At 42.1% G+C, this 21,875-nt stretch overlaps 1 protein-coding gene across 6 annotated transcripts in view; it reads left to right on the top strand.

The window, feature by feature from the left end:
• The window catches only part of dst (dystonin), a 118,434-nt gene that overhangs the window by 73,849 nt on the left and 22,710 nt on the right, over positions 1–21,875 (top strand). For 5 of the 6 annotated variants that reach the window (XM_030070441.1, XM_030070439.1, XM_030070438.1 and 2 more), the window contains exons 46-69: positions 20–337; positions 476–642; positions 837–993; positions 1,615–1,741; positions 1,916–1,966; positions 3,417–3,652; positions 3,836–3,965; positions 4,279–4,478; positions 4,593–5,091; positions 5,562–7,030; positions 14,953–15,114; positions 15,308–15,478; positions 15,813–15,979; positions 17,070–17,229; positions 17,481–17,807; positions 17,962–18,046; positions 18,638–18,879; positions 19,017–19,223; positions 19,489–19,608; positions 19,738–19,845; positions 19,979–20,197; positions 20,306–20,509; positions 20,740–20,971; positions 21,637–21,863. In XM_030070441.1, coding sequence (XP_029926301.1) covers positions 20–337; positions 476–642; positions 837–993; positions 1,615–1,741; positions 1,916–1,966; positions 3,417–3,652; positions 3,836–3,965; positions 4,279–4,478; positions 4,593–5,091; positions 5,562–7,030; positions 14,953–15,114; positions 15,308–15,478; positions 15,813–15,979; positions 17,070–17,229; positions 17,481–17,807; positions 17,962–18,046; positions 18,638–18,879; positions 19,017–19,223; positions 19,489–19,608; positions 19,738–19,845; positions 19,979–20,197; positions 20,306–20,509; positions 20,740–20,971; positions 21,637–21,863 — 5,985 coding nt within the window. The remainder of the gene's footprint in view (positions 1–19; positions 338–475; positions 643–836; positions 994–1,614; positions 1,742–1,915; positions 1,967–3,416; positions 3,653–3,835; positions 3,966–4,278; positions 4,479–4,592; positions 5,092–5,561; positions 7,031–14,952; positions 15,115–15,307; positions 15,479–15,812; positions 15,980–17,069; positions 17,230–17,480; positions 17,808–17,961; positions 18,047–18,637; positions 18,880–19,016; positions 19,224–19,488; positions 19,609–19,737; positions 19,846–19,978; positions 20,198–20,305; positions 20,510–20,739; positions 20,972–21,636; positions 21,864–21,875) is intronic. The other variant, XM_030070442.1, reaches the window with a different exon arrangement.

Raw genomic sequence — 21,875 nt, 5'->3', positions numbered from 1 at the left:
CATCCTGCGTTCCCTAAAGGTACTCGAACAGGACATAGCAAGTCGTCAGAGCAGCATCTCAGCCATGAAAGCCAAAGTAAAGAAGTTTGTGGAGACAGCAGAACCCTCTGCTGCTGCCCTCCTGCAGTCTAAGATGGATGCTCTGTCCCAGCGCTTCTCTGATTCCTGTGACAAGCACAAACAAAAGGTTTCCCAGCTGGAGCACCTAAAAGGAAAAGTGGAGCAGTTTGAGAAGACCTCAGAGAAAGTTCAGCAGTTTGTTGTGAAGCGATCACAAGATTTGCATGAGACAGATGGGCCAGGGAAAACTTTCAACGAACTGTCTCAGCTAACGCAGGTAATTATGCTACTGAATACATGGTAGCATTCTGGTTGTGTTTACTGAACTGATTTCACTCTCAAACATATCCTTCAAGCATATTTAGTTGGATGCTTATGCTGCACATTGTGATTAACTAATATAATTTCATTACAGGCTACCAAAGCTGAGATATCTGAACATGCCAGTGACATGGAGACCCTGCAGACACTGTGTAAAGAGCTGGCGAGTCTGAACCCTGAGGGAAGCATGTCCCAGATCCAAAGTAAGATGGACAACCTCTCAAATACCTTCAATGCCTTCAAAGACACCGTGAGAGAAAAGTAAGTTCACTCATAGAAGGGAAAAATCAGATCTTCATATTACCTCTTTTAGTAATCTGATATACCATAGTTCCCTAACCTGATTTGTTTATTTCAGTCATTAAGCACGTTCAGTAATTATTCTTGAATGATGGTGAAGTTTCCCATAATGCAGGTGCTACATAATATGACTGTGATATTCTTGTCGCCCATAGAGAGGAAGAGGTATCATCCTGTCAGGACCAGCTGGGAGAGTTTAGGTCTGCAGCCGGAGCGCTCACCAAGTGGCTGGAGGAGACCACTGAGAAAGTACCTGCGGTTCAGCCAAGTAGCAGTGAACCAAGTCTGGAAAAGGACCTGCAGAAAGTCACTGTGAGTCATCTGACAGATAGTTTGTTTTAGAGACATTGTTACAGGCCAACATGTTTAATCTTACTGCACGTAAAGTCAGTCCAATGCTAGAACAGAAGCCAATTAGGATATGCTTTACATCTGACTCAGCAATTTGAAGTAGATGCGTTTTGCGAGTGTGTTTTAATAGATCACCGCCTCATCCTCCCTAACCTCCCTCCCTAACATCCCAGCTGGCTTTCTGTGCCAGACTAATGAGATGAGTGGTCAGTGTTTTACACAGGATAGGTCTGGGAGTAGAACAACACAGCATACATTTCCACCTAGAGAAATTACTTTAATTAGAAGAAAGACATGTCACAGGAAAGTAGAGTAATGTAGCATGAGTAAATATGTCCTTTGAGTGCTTAAGAGTACTCAAAGGACATCATTTAACACAAAATTACTAACAAAGTGAAATAGAAGAATTCCTAAAGGGGAATTCAGTCATTCTGGTTCAAAATAATTTCATTGTTTACTCTGTTTTTTAAATCCAACTTTCAGACAGTCAACACATTGTCCTTTCATAAGGTATTAAAATGAAATCCCCGCTATAATTTCCATGCCCCTTTATATAATTTATTTGATTTGATATTTCATCAGGGTTTATTAGAGGAATGGACATCTAAAGGCCCTGCTGTCCAAGATCTGAACAGCAAAGGATCAGCAATATGCAGCCTCATCAGTTCACTTACATCGCCTGCCAAGACAAAAACACAGCACAAATCAGGTAAACTTCAGCCCACTTGCAGCTTTGATTCTGTCAAAGGAATGAGAAGCATGGAGTTTGGAAGCATTTCTGAGTACTGTATAATCACTAACCATTAGGGAAGGATGTTGTGCCAACACTCTTAGATAGTCTGCTTGTCTTTATCCTAAGCTTTGTCTTATGTCTCTGTATCAGCTGTTACTAATGGTGGTGGTCCAGGGAGCCATGCCTACCTAACCAATAAAGGTAATCAGTCATGTGTATACTGACATTATACTGTATAAAAACATTGTTCGGGGTTTACGCTGTACACTGCATAACATCTCTGTCTTAACAAGTCATTTAGTCTCATATTCAGTCTTAAAATATAGTGGAAAAGCGTCTGCCAGTTGGATGAGATAATCTCACTTGTTTCCAATTCTAATCAACTCATCTCAGAATTTCCTTGAATCAAGTGTCATTTTCTTGATACTGGTGGGCTGATCTGCCTTGTTCAGTTTTGCTTCAACATGTTTATCCTTGTTCTCAGAAAAACTCCCGAAACATGTGAAACAAATGGGTTTTTTTCACTTGTTTGAAGAAAAACAAGATTTTTTAAGACTGAATAGAGTAAATGACTCATTAAGATGGATATTTTTACACTATAAAATCATTACTAGTTTGTAAAACACTGCTGTAATAACAGTGGCTTTGTGATGTCTTGGTCCTTCAGCAAAAGCAATGTCACACTTTATTTGGATAGTCCCTGTACTGAGACACAACTCACGATCAAGTGACTATAACGTGCCACTCAAAACCTAGTTTTAGATGAAACTTAATCTGTGACTTTTCAATGTCTTGTTTGGGGTCTGGGTTAAGGTTTCATAGTCGGTAGATTTGTAATAAATAGGCAAATGACAATTAATTGAACATCTACTCTGTGTTGCCTTCCAGGTGTAATCTTTTAAAGCTATCCAAATAAAGTGTTATCAAAGCATCTTTTGAAGTGCACAGCAAAAGTATGTTCAGATTACAAAGATAAAGCTATAGGAAGTAAGTCATTTTCAGTGGGAGTCAGCAGCCCAGAGCTTGACATCGTGTGCGGGATATAGTGCTGTGTGGATGGTGAATGTGGCTGCAAATCAAGGCTGAGCTTACTTCAGCTTTTTTCACATTCCAGTGGTGCAATGAAGCGTCGACCAGACACAATAGTGAGAAAATTGTTGATTATTTTCCATCCCCTTTTTCTTGAAGGTGCTCTCCACTTTCCATTCTTGTTTACAAAGAAATAGAATTCATTGAAATGTGTCGGCTTAGAGATCCCTCCATAATATGAAAAATATCAGGAGGAGATATGCCTGGATGATATAGAAACAGTGCTCTATGATTCTACTACATATACAGTAATTTGTCACTGAATATATTCATTAGAATGTCCATGATATGCTTGGTGTTATTATTTCAGATACAATAAAAATAACCTTATACAATAGCAGTGATGTCCATGGTGTTTAACTGTCACTTGTTGGGGAGGTAGGGATATTATAGTTGGCTACACTTTTGTAGTTTTGTCACTGGTAATCTGAACATACTTTATTGCTACAATATTGATAGTGTCAATTGCTATTCTGACCTTGTTGCATTGTGACTATTTTCTGTGAGTAAAATAACATCCTAGAGAGGTAACTTGATGAAAATGTCTGTCTGGTGTCCACAGAGCTGATGGTAATTCAGCAGAACACGTTGTTCATCAACGAAGGATATGAGAGCCTGGGGGAACTGTTGAAGAGTCGATCTGCAGAGCTGAGTAGTCTGGTGCAGAAGATGAGGGAGGCCCAGAAGGAGACGGGCCTCATGATGACGTGGCTCAAGGACATGAAAAAGACCGCAGCATCCTGGAAAGATGCAGCCACAGAGAAAGATTCAATGAAAACACAACTTGAGCAGCAGAAGGTACAAAAATATTGTTGAAGTCAGGGTAATAGTTGTATTCCAAGCTGTGAAGAAAGCACACTGACTTTGCTCAATATCGTTTTATAAGGTATGAGATAGTCATAGAAAATGATGCATAGGAATCAGAAGATTCAACATATATAACGATGATGGATGTGTACTGTAAATTTTGTGTTCTCTCAGGAATTTGAAGATGAGATGAAACAAAAGCAAGAGCAGCTCCAGAAGCTCAGAGAGAAGCTCCTCCACTTGATTGAGGATCACCCTAACTCCCCTGAGGCAGCAAAATGGAAGCAGATGCTGGCACAGATAGGTACGCACCAAGGGTGTGTCTCCAGATGGTCCTGGGTAGTTTATGACACTGAAACTGAGTTTGAATCCCACTGGGGCAAACATATGTCACGCTACTGCAAGGTGATGTGAATAAAAGCTCCCACATCTATCCACCACAACCATGTTAATAGAATCTGTCCAAATGCCTGGACTTTGCTAATTAAATTGGCACAGTTGAAGTGTCAAGCCCTACACAGTGGGGCTTCACAAAGAAAAGGGTGGGGCAGTGGATAGAAGGGTGCCCTTGTGCTGACTAATGCAGACTGGTGTGATTGTTCTGCCTTCCTGTTTAGATGCCTCCTGGGCCGATGTCAGCGGCTCGGTCGAGGAGAGGAAGCAGCACCTGGAACAGTCCAACAGGAATCTGGATATCTTCCAAACAAATGAGCAGCAGCTTAGCCAGTGGCTCTCAGAAAAAGAGCTGATGATGAGTGTACTTGGACCCCTTTCCATGGACCCGAATATGCTTAAAATGCAGAAGCAACAAGTCCAGGTAGATGCAGCGCATATACTTGAGAATAATTTGTGGCTTGAACATCTCTTTAGAATGAATATGTCTTCTGGTTTTATGATTGAATATTTACCTTGACTGACTCCTTGCCTTTAGATCCTCCAGAATGAGTTTAAGAGCCGCAAACCTCAATATGAACAACTTGAAGAAGCTGCCTCTGCAATCCTAAGCTCCTCGGGTAAGCAGGACCCCTCAAATGGGAAGTTGGTGAGGGAGCAGCTGACTGGTGTCACCCAGAAGTGGCAAGGCCTGACCGGGCAGCTGGACCAGCGAGATAGCCTCATTGATCAGGCTGTGGTGAAGACAGGACAGTTCCAGGAGTTACTGAGAAGTCTCAGCCAGAGTGCCACTCAGCTGGAGACTCAGCTCAACAACCAGCAGAGCCATAGCACCCAGCCTGATGCTGTGAAGAAGCAACTGGAGGAGGTCCATACTATCTCTGCTCAGCTACGAGAGGAGAGGAAGAGGCTGAAGGAGGCTGAGGGCATCAACGCTGAACTTACAGCAATGGTGACTGAAGACTATCTAAAAGCAGACTTAACCAGGCAGCTGGAGAGTGTCAGCAAGCCTTTCAAACAGCTGGACGAGAAAGCAGGTTTGTCGTTATGTAATGACTGGAGATTGGATTGATTGGAAAGAAGAATTTATTAATGTTCTGTTTAATCATTTTAGAAAATGTTTATTCTGTGACATAAAGAAAACTGGCTCCATTAAAGGAGTGGGGATTGTGTCATTGGAGAGCTATTTGAATTGTGATAATCACTATCAATCTTTTGGAATAACTGTAATCCAAACAATATCGGATAAATGAGATTTGCAGTAGTTTTTGAAGTTCAAAGTGTCGTTATTGTGTGTAATGTAACCATTTTGACTTTCTTTGGTGTGTAGATTAGGTGGTTTACAGCTGAGACTACACACTATAATTCATATGAAAAACATAAGACAAAATTAGAATGTCAGAGGATAGTCATTCCATCATTGTGTCATTCTTTATCACCTAATTGTCATTATAATGTTATTACACTGGAACAAATCCAAAGTAATGGGTGTTTTTCTCTTCTATAGCAAAGCGGATTCAGCAGCTCAACTCAACCTTCGCCAGCTCCCAGCAGTTCCATCAAACCTCCAAAGACTTCCAGTTGTGGCTTGATGAGAGGCTGCAGGAGCTGTCTAAGCCCCAGTCCATTTCTGCCAAAGCAGAAGTCCTACAGCAGAGCCTGGAGGAGCACAGCACCCTCCAGAAGGCCATCAGCAAACATGAGGAACCTTATAACACCATTATCGGGGAAGGGGAGATGCTTCTTCAGAATACTGATGGTGCAGAAAAGTTGGCACTACAGGGGCAGCTCTCTGCCCTCTCTTCTAATTGGGAGGAGGTGAAAAAGAGCTCAGTGGAGCAGGCTGACAAACTCAAGGTTGCTGTGCAGAAAGCTCAGAAGTATCAGGAGCATGCGGAGAAGCTGAACTCATGGATTCAGGAGTGTGAGGCTAATGAGGGCTGTGTCAAACTCATCGCTGATCCTGTGGCAGCAGAGAGCTCTATCTCACAGGTGAAAGCTCTTCAGAAGGATGTCGACAAGCACCGAGGGATGGTTGAACAGCTCAACACAGTTGCAGATAGCCTTCTTGAGGTGGCCAACACAGACACTGAAGCGATTAAGGAAGAGAGGGCTGCTATTGGCAAAAGAGTTGAGAATGTAATGGAGGGTCTTCAGAGCAAGAGGGAGTCCCTGGAGAAGATCTCACAAACACTAAAGGAATTTAATGACTCCTACAAAGAGGCAAAGTCCCAGCTTGAGGGAGCAAAGAAGCAGGTAGATGCTTGTGAATCATTGGGAGTACAGGCATACAGCAACAAGAACCTGACCAACATGAAGGCACAACAGAAGAGTTTAGAGGGAGTGCAGAATCAGGTTGAGCACCTAAAGAGCCTTGCCAAGGACCTTGTAGTAGATGTCCCTGATGCTGATGGAGTGACAGATCTCTTACTGCAAGCTGACAGCATAGAGAAAGACTACAGCTCCCTTAGCAAGAAGGTGGAGGACACATGTGTAGTCTTGGAAGGTAAGCTTCAGGGTATAGGACAGTTCCAGAACAGCATTCGTGAGATGTTTACCCGATTCACGGACTTGGATGATGAGTTTGACAGCATGACACCAGTGGATCGTGACTTGGTCATCCTTAAACAACAGCAGGATGACATTCAGAGCTTTGTGGCTAAACTCCAGGAGCTGATGGCAAACACAGCCAATGCAGGTGACAGCTGTAAGAAGATGCTAGAAACCGAAGCCTCACCTGACCTGTTGGGCTTGAAGAGAGATCTGGATGCTCTCAGTAAGCAATGTGGCAAACTACTGGACAGAGCCAAAGGCAGAGAGGTACAAGTTCAAAGCACTCTCACCAGTCTAGAGGAACTGTACCATAAACTCCAGCAGCTGACAGATAAAGTACACAGAGCTATGGAAAAGGAAGAGTCCCAGGAGGCAGTTGGCATGGAGACAGACGTTATCAACCAACAGCTGGAGGCCTTTAAGGTAAGACATACCCATGTAAACATTTCACTAAGGATTAAATGCAAAAGTTATCACAAAGCTGCATTTGTGTTCCTCCGCATAGATGAGAAAATTGGCAGGAGGTCAGAAAAAATGTGAAATGGCAACATACAGTCCTTGCATACTGATTACTGCTCCCACGTTACATTTTCACGTGTTTTGTTTTCGTGCTCTCAGGGGATCAGTTTCAGTTGCCACATCAGTGAACGTAATGATATAATTGTGCCAGAGGGACTGTGCTCTGTTTTTATAAAGTAACCTTTGCCATAAGCCTTGTCCACGAGTACAGAGCCTGTGTTAATGAACTACACTAAACCCTGTATCCTGTAAATTCAGCTCCCATAATTTCACCATTTTAGTGTATGCTGTAATAACCATCCATACATTAATCTCTTCAATAGGGAATACAGTAAAGCCTTGCTTCTTTATGTTAGTAACTTAACTATTAGCACAAATACATAACATACTACATACTTATAGAAGCACTGTTTAAACTAATATGAGAAATATTACAAAATTCTAGAAAATGCATTGTCTTTTCATCATCAAGACATTTTTAGATCAGTTTTATACTGTCATACATTGCTGGACTGCAGTAATAAATGCAAACTAATAGAGGAGGAACCCAGTAAGAGTGTAGCTCATATATCGAGTATTTTTTGCATAATATAGAGCTGTGAAAAAAGTATTTGCCAACTGTTTGACTTTTTAATTTTCCATACTTAATTTGGTCAGATCTTATTGTGGATTCATGAATCATAGATCAGTCACAGAGTTTCAGATAGAAAGGCACCAACTTTTTGAGTTTTTGTCAAATGGCTGGTTGTGGATTGTAATGAAGCATGCAGTCTTAGAGTGTGAAGAAGTAATTGTGCCCTGTATGATCTCAACTCAATTACAGGAATAATTGTGACCAGCTGTTTGAAAATTTCACTCAACAATCGGGCTTGATTTGGGTGCCATCAAAGTGAAATTTTCTTCTTATGTGAAGTCCCTCCAATAAATTTTAATGGAATTTTAGAGTAACGGGAATACTTTTTTTTTTTTTTTGACCTTTTTTATACCTCAAATTTTCTTTGAACTCCTTTGTGAAATTAGAAAAAGTACACAGAATGATGCAACATGGAAATTACATGTTTTCAGATTTTTGATGATGGAATTCAGTTTGGAAACATATAAATCCTGTTATCTTCCCCCCTACTATATGGAAATTATTTCATGTGCTATCTGAAGAATCAATTTCTGTACACATTTGCTTTATGTTTTTTTTCTTGTTACACTAAATCAAATTATGTCTTCCCCTTGTTTTCAACAAATTTATAAAATGCAATGCCTGCAGCAACTTCTAACAAGTAATTTAGGTTCTGCTGTCTCTCCATAAACCGTTGTGGTCGTGCAAATTTCTAGCAGGCCCTTTCTGGGTGCACTAGCTTCATACGTGGCAATCCTCTGGGGGATTGCTGGTTCAGGGCATCTGGTGCTAACAAAAGAGCCGCGGTCCATATGCAATAGTGGTGGGTGAGGGGAGGACCATCAGAGCCAGGTGGTAACCAGCAGGGCGTCAATTTGTTTCAATGGTCCCAGTAATGAAGCTGGGCCTGAATCCTGATCCCCTGCCACTGATGTGAAGTGCAGTTCCTTCTGAACATTCAACGCCCAGCATCGCCTATAATCTAAACTCTGAATTTGCCTATGCACTAATTTGGCCTCTTTTGACACTGACACCAGCACTACTTAACCCAGGGTTAAGTTTTGTAATTTACGCATGGTGATCAGTATTAGCCTGAAATTTTATGCAGCTCAGGGCTTGGAGTCCAGTCTTGGTTAGTTAGTGTGTGATGGGCAGATCACCATTAGTTTAGGGGTTGTTTTTGTTTTTCATTCAGCAACCAAAATACAGTGTGCGCCTTAGACAAACTAGCTGCTACATAAATTGCCTTTACTGTGCATGGTTTTACAATCTGCATTTGTGGAATTATATTGTTGATTGAAGAAACTGATTAATGATGTACTGTTGTCATTCGTTGACACACTAATTGTTTTTCCAACTCTTACAAAGCATATTCACAAGCCACACATAATTCTTTTAGGCCTGTTCTTACTCACAGGAGCCTCTTGAGTGCACAGACTTTATGCAAACTCAGAAAGCTCCCAAATCTCACTTCCATATATATTCATATAAAACAGTTTCTCCCTAATAAGAGACCTCATTTTCCTTTCCTTTCCATTTTCCTTCTTTCAGTTCTGCTGACCCTCTATGTTGTGTGCAGATTTTTAAGGCCATTGTTGGTATCACTGAGGGATAAACCAAGGGTTATCCATTAGCAACACATATAGACAGATGTAAAACGTTTTAAAAGCCTGTAAATTCCTGTGGAGTTTACAAAAGAGGATTAACCTATATATGGAATTGAAATGATTAAAACTGTTATTTATTCAAAGGCACGTAGTATAGCGTTAAAACAATATAAATGGCACGTTATGACCAACATGACATGTATCCATCCAGAGATATAGGTCGAGGTCAAGAGATATAATTTTTTTTTTTGTTGTTGGTTTTTTTTTGCTAAGAGGTGCTGCACTCATTCAAACAGTATACTGTATATCCTAATCTCCAGTGGAATTACATGGATTAACATATAGGGACATTTTGGGTGCTTATCTGTATTTTGGGTGTTAGTCAAAAGACATTGAGGGGCAACCATCAAAGAACTGATTGATTGAATTCGTTGCTGAGCAACGTTTGTCATGGTGCTTGTTTTTACCCCCTTTGTCCCATCAGTGGGCTGGGCTGATAGAGCATACACAGCCTCAACTGCAAGTGGAAAATCCCCTTTGTACTCATTCGCACCAATAGTGTGTGTGTGTGTGTGTGTGTGTGTGTGTGTTGAGCGCCCACAGAATGACTATCAAAAGCAAAAGCAGCATTGGAACTTATTCCTTTATTTGATTTCAGCCTCTTTTGGTGCCAAAAAGCATAAGGTGATTGTGTTACATTGTGTTTTGTATTCTGCAGCTCATGCTTTTGTTACTCTAGGTAACTGGGCTCTGGCAGCTGCTGAGAAAGAAATAAACAGAGAAAGACAGCACTCGGATCAGTCCGTTTCATGAGCTCTTACCATTTTAGGTCACAGTTTGAAAGAGACGCCCCTCACTTCATGTTGTTTTTCAAAAAGATTTGTGGAAGGTTTCCTGTGTAACATCTGACGTATATACCTTTACGTGTACCTTAAAGGGGACCCAAGTGACCGGAGTCTACTGGGGTCTGGGAGATGGGAGGTGTGGGCGTCTTTTCTTGCTGCTCAGACATTACATCAGTGTCTCATGCAATTCCAAAAGGAATTTCTGCCTTTCTGAATCATACTGTAGCTATTCCGGTCACTGACGTTGACGAGGGAAAAAGTGCCACTGGGGAGACCACATAGTGTTGCTTACTCACTGCCACATCGCAATGACACTCACCTCAAGGTGAAACATGAAACCCTTGTATACCAGTTGGTACACAGGTTTAGCCTTCATATTGCTTTGTTGTGGTGATCATGTTGAGTTTTCTAATCATGGAAGATTTACAGTATTTGTGTCTGTGCAGCTTAAGTTTGCACTTAAATGTCAGACTAGTCGCTTGACTCATTTGTGGTGATGACAAATACATGTAGACATAATTAAGTAGCAGTTTATTTGAATGTGACCTCAGCTCTGTGGCTTTTCAGTTAATCGAAAGCAGTAATGTTGGGCTTGGCCTAAGACACAGCAACTGGTGTGTTGATTTGCTTTATTATGAAATTGATATGTGATGTGTCACACTCATTAAGAGATTTATCTAGATACACTGATATGCACTGTATTGCAGCAGTCCATGCAAACAAATTAGAGAAAAAAAAAAAAAAAACTAGACAGTTCTCCCATCATTTTACATCACGAGACTCTTGCAAACGTGAAAGGGATTTAGAAAGTCGAGTGAAAAGGTTGCATTATATGCTTTATTTTATGACTAAAGTTAAATGTTCACATAAAACAACTTTTACCTGCTTTTATTAATAGTCACACTGACCCTCACTGTGCCCAGGGGTCTCAGATGGAGTGTTGAAGTTTCTCATCCTGTCCAATTTGAGTTTCACTCTGGCTTTACGTGGCTGTGGTAAAAATTCCTCTGTCCTTGATAGTCATCTGATGTCATTCACACCCATTCTTCTGGAGAGACTGATGAGTCGTGCTATTGAGTGTGTTTTTTTCCAGTAACATACTCTCCATAAGCCTTGGCCTGTATTGTCCATGTGAAAAACAGGATTCACATTTTATATAAAAACCCTATATAATATGAAAGCCATATGGGGAGGACAGTTTGGACAAAGGGACCTGCTGGGAGGCTGGGAAGGAGGACTAGATGAATAATTTGCCTCCCTTAATTCAAAGGCTGGATTATGTAAAAACATCCTCCCTAAATCCCACCAGATCGTAACTGCTTATTTGTCTCTGCCACTATTCTCTTTCCGTCTCCTCTCAAGCATAGGGAACTTGACAAAGAAGTCAAGGGATTGTTCAGCTCCTTACCAGGCTACTGTGGTGTAGACAATCCAGGAAACAAAAATAAATTCCTTTCATTATCTCTCCCTCTCTACTCCTTTCTTCTCTAACCCCAGTCACTGGACATAAAAAGCCCCTTCATGCACTTGGCAGCGGCATCGGTGTTAAATTACCTGGGACCTGTGCCTCCCTCAGCATTCCACAGTAATTAAGAATATCTGCAGGGTCCACAGCAACCATCCACAAGAAGAAAACACAGGGCAAAAAAGAAAAAAAAAAACATGTATCTATTTCAGCATGGTGTGATGTCATCAGAGTGGGAGCTGCTGCTGCCTGCTGGTCTAGTTTTTTTTTTTTTTTTTTTTGTTAAAGGAGTAAAGCCGGTGCATGTTTCTCCCCCTCCCTATTCCCTCAGTCACGGTGAAAAAGAGAAGGAAAGTGAGTGATTGTGTCAGGATGCAGAAGATGGCTTAGAAGTCATACGGGCCATGTAGACATAAGGGGGAATTAGAGAGAGAAAAAAAAAAAAAAAAGGGTCATGCGTCCACCAATCAACATGTGCCGGAGCAGCCCTAAGCACAAATGGAGTTGTGGCAGATGTTGTCTGAATAATGAGCGGGGGCGGGGCATGAAACCCTCTGCCAGGAGGGTGTCTGTCATTGCAAGGGGTGCGATGAGAGAGAAAGGGCAGGCTTTTTTGTTTATCCAGAAGTACCAGCTCTCCTCAGAATTACCCACAGTTTTTGTAGAGCCACTGGATTTATCTCTGGATATATCATTTTTGCACTAAAGAGTCTGCTCAGCTTGTGTGGATATTCTAAGGATTTCAGGGAAAAAGAAGCACTTTGGACTAGAAGAACAATGATGAAGTTTTGGCAATTCAAAAGGAAAAACGAAGAAGAATACTGTGTTATGAGGATAGGTGACTTAACTGAATGAATCAGTTTCCATTCCTTGTACTGACTATGAAGCTGCTATACAGTCCTTGAATAGGTTTTTTGTAGAGTAATGCATTTGTTTGTTTTTTTTTGAATGTCTTTATTTTATTTTTTTAAAATTTAGATTGGCATATGTATATATTTTGTAAAAAAATCTCTCTGGAAGCAATTGTATATTGTATATTTACAGTTCAGAAAACCTTTTGTATTTGTCATTTCTCCTCTCATTTCAGAGGGAAAAAAAGCATATTTTACACTGAGTCGCTTTTAAAGCACATTCCTTTCGATCTTTTTTTTTTTTTTGCAAATACTTTATGTGCACTAAAGCAACATATACCTCAAATCGTTTTGCTAGATCTTTAGAATTGACATTTTTTTAGTCAGTAGTGACATTTGGTTTAGAATGGGGAAACCTCTGAGCAGACCAGACTGTCTCCGTCAAAACCCCCCGTGTGTGGGTAAGGGGGAGGAGGAGGATCTGAACATTGATGACTGCTACGTGCCCCAGAGATCCATTTATGACACCGTGCGGCTCAATGAGCAGATAGACTCGGGCTCTAAAGGCAGCCTTTCTTCCCGGCACTTCACAGGCACCCTGCCCTACACACACCGCACACTGGACCTCAGCAGCCTGTGTGGAAATGGGGTTCTCTCCTCTTCCAGCGCATTTGAGCTGCGACCTCGTAAACCGGCCATGCTGGATGAGCGTGCTGTCTTTGATGGACTTAAACTCAATGGGGACATAATCAGAGTGACTGACACGGTGTTGCCCAAGTCACGTCTCCAGGGAGGAGAGAAAAAGGACCACCCTCATCACCGACGATCGTGGCGGACTTTTGCCCCAGCTCAGTTGGGCGAATACGCAAGCCGCAGTGGGACCTTGTGCTCAGATAGTGTAGAGAGGCCTGGGTTGGCCAATGGCAGGAGAGGACAGAGTGTGACCAGCTCTCTGACATCAGAGGACGACTCAGGCCTGTACAGCCCCACTGTGGAGAGGGAACGACGTGGCCATCGATCCCACAGAAGACCGGGCCCTGGTACAAGGAGCCTGTCCTCTTCGGAGGCCATGCATATGTCTGCGGACCTGAAAACAGGGCGCTCACTAAGCTCAGGGCAGGAGGAGTTCCCTTTCTCTCCTGCCAGGGAAAACCTGTCTAGATCTCTGTACCACAGCAGTAGCCTTGTCCAGGAACCACAACAGGTAGAATCTTGTTTGACAAATGAAAGGGAATCGATCAGCAATGGAGAATACAAATACTCCACTGGTAGACTGTCTTCCGGGTCAGGCTCGAGAACTCAAAATGAGAGCTCCGCGTGGCGTTCGAGGACTTTAACAGACTACGATGAGCTGTCCACCGCTGAATTGTTGGAGGATGTGTCATCTCAGGAGGACTGCGAGTTGGTCAGTGTGGTGGTGACCCAGCCAGAGACGTACGGAAATTCTGTACCCCTAGCCGAGAGCCACCGGCAGTCAAAACCATGTAAAGTGCAACATGAAACGCCCAAATACAGCATGGAGGAGCTGGAGGAGTTCCTTCAGTCAGTGGAGGCCTGTCTACCTAATGGCAGTTTGCAGGCATTCCAACACATCGGAGAACAAGAGATAGAGACCTTACTGACTGCCATGGCTGCTTGTCCTGAAATGGACCTCGTGGGTCTCTTTTCCTCACAGGTGCCCAGAAATAGCCTCTTCCGTTATATCTGGGTTGGTTCATCAGCTGGTCAAACACATGTTTTACTTGATGATATGCCTCTTCAGATTAGTGTTTCCAGGCTGCTGGCTTGGTGTCCTTGTATATCAGATTACATGATGGCTGAATTAGGTTTAGCTCACTAGTTCAGCCTGGAGGTCTGTGTTTGTGATTTTGCACATCTGTGTGTTAACTGATAACCACACTCTCCCAGCTGCTGGCTGGTCAGAAAGAGCTGTGTATGTCAGATGTATTTTTAACACACATGTGCAGAAGATGTGAAGACAGTTTCTGTACGTGTTTGGAAATGGCATAACTTCCTGGCATTATTTCCCTTAAACACTAGGACTGACCGATGATATGCATAACATCTGCATTATCCAATTTTATTTTTTATTCTAACTGATACTTTTTCTGTTATACTTCAAAGGACTGATTCAGGTGAAGTGACAGTGTCAGTGACACAGATATGCATTTTAGAGGACACAATCATGACAGTGACCAGTAATGCACATATACAGTCATCATCCATAGGAAGAAGGGGGATGAGTACAGACAAAAAAATCTTAATTTAGTCAATTTCAAATAAGAAGCAAGAAAGCAAGCGGTGCATCACTGAAAGCTCTGGCCTTTACTGATGGAGTACCGATTTGACTGAAGCATCATTTCCATCTAACAAAAAGCAGATGAACCCGTAAACAAGACTGATGTTGGCTTATTTTTATTTATTTTTTTTTACATTTGACAACAGGCTTTCCAGAAAGATGAGATTGATCCACTGCATACACAGCTTCAAGAAATCAACTCCCTTGGCCAGGGGCTGATCCAGAATGCTGCTAAAGGCACCAGCACCAAGAGGCTTGAGGACGACTTGGAGGATGTCAATACAAAGTGGAATACCCTCAACAAGAAGGTTGGTTGTCAGATGATCTCTTGGTTGCTTTTACATAGCTATTAAAAGAAAAAACATACAAATCAAGTAACAGGAGTGCAACATATTGCCATTATTTGTTATTGTAGTGTTCTATTTTAATAAGTTACTAATGTGGGACTAGCTGTCTTGGCCTTGACACGGGTCACATCTATGTTAAACATGTGCTCCATAGATTGCTGAACGTTCTGCCCAGCTGCACGAAGCCCTGTTGCATTGTGGGAGATTCCAGGATGCTCTGGAGTCACTGCTCAGCTGGCTGACTGACACAGAGGAGCTGGTGGCCAGTCAGAAGGCTCCCTCTGCAGAGTACAAAGTGGTCAAGGCACAGATACAAGAGCAGAAAGTAAGCCAACATTGTGCGGTACAAACATATAAACACATAGGCACACACACACACACACACACACACACACATACACAAACATCCGCAGCACACTGCAGCCATTCTGTTTCAGTCTTTCCACTTCAACACCAGAGAATTCACACAACATTAAGGCATCAGCATCTCTTTAAATTGACATCCGTTGTCAAACATGCATGTGGAACAAAAGCTTTTAGTTTAATGGATACTTAATTTGTGCCTGTTAGATTTATGCTTTTTCACCGTAAAGAGGTGCTCACAGCGAGAACATGTTAAAGGCGCCCAATAAGTCATGTCCTTTGTTTGCCTTTGACAGCTCCTACAGAGACTGCTGGATGACCGTAAGCCAACAGTAGAGCTGATAAAAAAAGAGGGAGGGAAGGTTGCAGAGCTGGCAGAGTCTGTGGATAAGGAGAAGGTTGCAAAGGAGATTGAATGCCTGGGGCAGAGGTGGGACACTCTTCTCAAGAAGGCTGAAAGCAGGTCTGTATGAACACCTGTAATGTTAAACCTGCCTCTCAATATGCACCTCTGATAACCTGACAATATAGTAAAATAGTAAATAAGCAAACTAAATGGGTTTTTACTGTATGTTCCACAGATAAAAGGTTTAGCTAAGATAGAAAGGGATCTGAACTTTGATGTACTCATCATATGTATAGTTTTCTATAACCTGTGGACCTTTAAAGCATTTTGAGACTATGACAGTGATTTTGGGCTTTAATGAACATGAGCTTATTTTTTTCTTGATTCTAGGTATGGTCAAAGGTACAACCAATTAACATATTCAAACTAAAATTTAAATTTAAATTTCTCCCTTACTTCTTTGGAAGCAGTCCTAGGGAGAGAATGGACCACATCTTGAAGATGGTCCGTCCACAGTGCCTCACCTTTTTCTCAGTCCAAACTGGACTAGAGCAGTTGCTGACCATTAGATGTTTTGCATTGTTGGAAAATAAAAAAGAAGTTGCAACTCTGCAGATATGATTCATGATGTGTCACTTTTGCGTAAATAAAACTTGGATTCAGATAAAAATACGAAGTTCAGATATTGACTCAGGAGCTATACCTGCATTCTCTGCTTTATAGGAAGGACATGAAAGTCAGAGGGAAAGCCTGGCACACATGGGTTTTATTTTCTCTCACATCCATTTGAGCAAAGTAGAGTTACTTGATGATGAGAATAGATAAATAAAACACAAGGTGTAGACACTTTTATTGTTTGGTGGTCATATAACTTTACATAATGAAAGTACATGCCGTAGCAACACAATAACTAAATGTTGGCAGGGTCACGGAGCACAGACATCCATCACAGCAGGCATTTTTTTGTGTTCTTTATAATACTCTGTAATTTAAAAAAAGAAAAAGAAAAAAATCGAATGGTTTGAGGTTCCTCTCATTAAATGGATGTACAGAAAAACATTTATGAACCATTAGTGTCACTGTTTCCCAATAGTGCACTTTATCAGTGACAGGGCTTGAAATAAACTTCACCACCTGCAGATTTAAATGGGATGGATGGATTTATTTTTAACCTACTACTTTTTCTGCTCTATAATGAATGTGGCAGGCACAAGCATCTGGAGAGCATCTTAGTGGTCACCCAGCAGTTCCATGAGACCCTGGAGCCCCTGAGTGAGTGGCTCGCCTCCACAGAGAAACACCTGGTGAACTCGGAGCCCATTGGCACTGAGACGGCCAAGCTGGAGGAGCAGATCTCTCAGCATAAGGTAATATGCTCCATACATGATCATACATCATCGCCATATGCTTCCAGATCTGTTCATCACACAGTAGGTTGCATTCTCCTGAATTCTTACTTTTTGCTCATTTATTTATAATTTACTTCAAGTTTATGTTTTTTCATTATTTCCCATTCAGTTTTTCATTAAGTTTCATTGCGTTTCATATTTGTGTTTCACATTTGTGTTTTGTGTTTGTGTCACATTTTCTTGGTTTGTTTTCCATTCTCTGTGGTCAGGCCTTAGAGGAGGAGATTATGAAACACAGTAAAGACCTGTTTCAGGCTGTCAGCCTGGGTCAGATGCTCAGATCCATGAGCTCGGTGGACGATAAGGAGCTGGTCCAGTCTAAACTGGACGCCACTCAGGCCAGTTACATAGAGCTCCAGGAGCGATGCAGAAGGAAGGCGGAGATGCTGCAGCAAGCTCTGGCAAACGCCCAGGTCTTTGGAGAGGACGAGGTGGCTCTCATGAACTGGCTCAACGAGGTGCACACTAGACTGAGCGAAATGTCTGTGGAAGACCACAGAATAGACATTCTTGAAAAGCAGCTGGCAGAACAACGGGTATACACTCCTCCTCAGGCCCAGCATTGTGTTTCTTTCACTTAAATTACATCAGTCATCCTTTGGTTGATTTTTTTATGTGCTGGATATTGTTTGGAAGGGAAAGTTCATTTCAGTCTCAAGGACTTTCTAAGGTTATTTTTTTTATTTTCAGGCACTGCAAAATGACATTGAGTTGAGGAAGAAGAATGTTGACCAGGCTATTGCCAATGGACTGGAGTTGCTGAAACAAACAACAGGTATGCCTGTCTTACTGTATGGCTCTCTTATCACAGGGAGAGATGAATTACACATCTGGTAGTAGCTTTGAATACAAATGAGAGTGCAAAATAACAGTGAATTATTCAGCATAGGTTTCTGGCTCTGATGAAGTTTCTCTCTCTCTCCTCCGTGGTTAATTGAAGGACAGTTCAGCAACAAGCAAAGTTGTTTCAAGAGCTTTGATAATGTAGACGGTGGAACTTTAATTAGCAGGTTAGGTTTCTGAGCTCACTTATGTCATTGACAAGGTATTCATAATGAGGCACTGTTCATGTAATTTGTAAAATCCAACTTGAAACTAAGGTTATTAGTTTGGCATGTTCCATGTACTTACGGTTGAGAGATGTGTGACTTCAGTTTTAATCACAGCACTTTATCTTCAAAAAGTTATACAAAGCCACACATCATTTGTCAGGGATCCAGAGACCATTATATCAAAAACAACAGAATGGTACACTGCTTAATCTGCTTGCATGAAGCTGACCTTATTGGTTTCTGTGTGGTACAACAGAGATAAAACACACTCCTTTTCTTAATGCATCAACATTACTTTGTTTTCTTTTTTGTAGGTGATGAGGTAGTTGTTATCCAAGGCAAACTGGACGGAATAAAATCAAAGTATGCTGAGATCAACTCTATGAGCGATAATGTGTCTAAGACCTTGGAGCAGGTGCTGACTCTTTCTACTAAGCACCAGCAAACGCATGAGGAGCTGTGCTCTTGGTTAGAGAAAGTAGAGGCTGAGATCAGTGACTTTGCTGCTCGGGAGCCAGTGGGAGAACAGCTCACTCAGGCGCAACACAGGCAGAAGGTAAGGCTTTCTAAAGGCACTGAAGGCACTGTAATCACCCTTGATGTACCTCTTTATATCTTTATTTAAAAAAAACACCTCTGTTAAATGATTATACTTGGATTGATGTGTATTGTATGTCATGTCACCTTGTCAAGGCCTTGTTGAAGGAGACCAAAGACCAAAAGCCGACGGTGGACAAACTGAATGAGTTGAGCAGCTCTCTCCTGGATCTGGTGCCGTGGCACGCTCGCGAGGACCTGGACAAGCTGGTGACTGAGGATAATGAGCGGTACAGGGCTGTCAGCGATGCCATCACCCGGCGCGTCGACCAGATCAATGCTGACATACTCAAGTCACAGCAGGTAAAGAGGAATCGATAACAGTTTCTTATTTGAATTCATTTTTATCTCTGTGTTTTATTTCTCATTTCCTTCTTTTTTCTTCCTCACCATGGTTCCTCTTCTACCACCCCTCCTCCTCCTCTTCATTCTTCTTCCTCCTCTATGTTCCTTATTGTCTTCTTCTTCCTCGTCTTCTTCTTCTGCTATCTCACCTCTGCTTCATTGCTCTTCCTGTTCTTCTTTTTTTCTAATTTGCCAATTGTTTTTGTTCCCTGTCCATCTCTAGTTTGAACAAGCAGCAGATTCTGAACTGGCCTGGCTAACCGAGGCTGAGAGCAAGCTGTTGTCGATGGGTGATATCAGGCTGGAGCAGGACGAAACCACAGCCCAGCTACAAGCCCAGAAGGTCAGTCTGTCATCTTGTGTGTGTGCAGAAAGACGTGGGTCACCATAACACAGTAAACTCAGTAGTTTGTGCAGCAGTTTTTCATTTGCATTATGGAATCCAGCAAAACGTCGTCTACTGGTTTTTCAGATCTTCTCTATGGACATCATGAGGCACAAAGATGCTGTGGATGAGATTGTGAAAACAGGCAAAGCCATCATGAACAGCAAAAACCAAGAGGAAAAGGAAATCTTGAAGGTAAACAATGAAACATTCCGACATTATTTCAAATCCAACTTTAGCAAAATTGTGCAGTTGTCCATTAACACTGTTCCCATCTGCTACAAATGAACTAAAGTTAATATATTTTTCTTTTTCCACTTTTAATCAGGCCAAGACTCAGACACTCTTGGAAAAGTATGGTGGCGTCAGTCAGCTGAACTCAGAGCGCTGTCTGCAGCTGGAGCGAGCTCAGTCTCTGGCCAGCCAGTTCTGGGAGACATATGAAGAGATGTGGCCGTGGCTTCAGGAGACACTGACCACCTTCAGTCAGCTGCCCCCACCTGCCATCGAGTACGAGACCCTCAGGCAGCAGCAAGAGGAACTCAGGGTGAGAAGCCAACTGGAGCAGATACTCATATTTCCCAAGCTTTTTTTTAAGTTTCAGCAATAGCTAATGAAAAATTGCCTCACACTGACCATGAGATATCTTCTCCAGCAAATGCGAGAGTTGATTGCCGAGCACAAGCCCCACATAGACAAGATGAACAAGACGGGTCCCCAACTGCTTGAACTGAGCCCAGTGGAAGGAGAGCCCATCAGAGAGAAATACACAACCTCTGACCAGCTTTATACCCAACTCAAGGCTGATGTCAAGCAGAGAGCCACCACTCTGGATGAGGCCATCTCCAAATCCACTCAGGTGACTGGTGACACTTTTTAATTGTTCAGGTGTAGTTCCATGTTGTTGTTGTTTTTTTTTTTTTTTTTTACACCTTTTGTCACTTTTTTAAAAATCTGTTTTATATTTGCTCCCATTGATATTTCCCATTGACATGCTGCATGTTTGTATGGGCCTGCTACATTCATTATAACATTTTAGAGAAAGAAGCTGTTTGTTTTGACTGTTTCCCTTTTCTCGTTCTCCAACAGTTCCACGACAAAATCGACCCCATGCTGGAATCCCTGGAGCGGATTGCTGAGCGCCTGCGTCAGCCTCCCTCCATCTCAGTGGAGGTGGACAAGATCAAGGAGCAGATTGCCGAAAACAAGGCCGTCTCTGTGGACTTGGAGAAACTGCAGCCTTCCTATGAGACACTGAAGCAGCGGGGCGAGGAGATGATTGCACGATCAGAGGGCGCTGATAAGGACATATCTGCCAAAGGTATTGCAATTTATCTTCATTTGTTGTATTTTGTTTAATATTACATTTTATTTTGTTTTGGGAGCGTAACTACTTGCATCATATAGAAAACAAACTGCTATCTATAATACGGAAGGGGGGAACATGACAGAAGGCCATGAGGATGATTAAAATAGCTGATAACTGATGAAGATAATTCAATAATACACAGGGCAACAATACCAAAAATAGCAATGGCAAAGACAAGACACATGCAGCGGCCAAAGTTTAAATTCTAGCCTTTGTCAAAATAGTTGAAATCATTACTGGAAAGCATGGCTCAAGCCTTCAACTTGGGACTTAATTTTTGAATCTCTCAATTATATTAGCTTTCCTCTTGCTGGCATGGCTTTTTCATGAATGCCATTCCATTTTTAGGCAATAGTGAAAATGCTGTCCCTCATGCAGTCATGTCCTAAACTAAGACAGAGACCAAGAGGGTTTTCCATAAGACCCATGCACAGACACACGATCAGACATAACTCATACATTTATATCCACATGCTTGCATGTCAGCATGGCTTTGTGGCTCCTCTTTGGACTGTGGAATAGATAGTGAAATCTCTAGTCTTCTGTTTACATTGCGTGCTTTCACTGTGATTTATTATGTGCTCGCGACAATTGTGATTGCTCTTTTCCTCCATAAGCTGTACAAGACAAACTGGACCAGATGGTGTTCATCTGGAACGACATCCAGGCCTTGCTGGAGGAGCGGGAGGCTAAACTGCTGGATGTGATGGACCTGGCAGACAAGTTCTGGTGTGACCACTGCGCCCTCATAGTCACCATCAAAGACAGTCAGGACCTGCTGAAGGAGCTGGAGGAGCCAGGAGTCGACCCTTCAGTGGTCAAACAGCAGCAGGAGTTTGTGGAGGTTAGAGAAATA

This window comes from Myripristis murdjan, chromosome 15 (genome assembly GCF_902150065.1).
Source record: "Myripristis murdjan chromosome 15, fMyrMur1.1, whole genome shotgun sequence".
Classification (NCBI taxonomy): domain Eukaryota; kingdom Metazoa; phylum Chordata; class Actinopteri; order Holocentriformes; family Holocentridae; genus Myripristis; species Myripristis murdjan.
The sequence above is the reverse complement of the archived record's forward strand: the minus strand, read 5'-3'. Positions and strand labels throughout refer to the sequence as shown.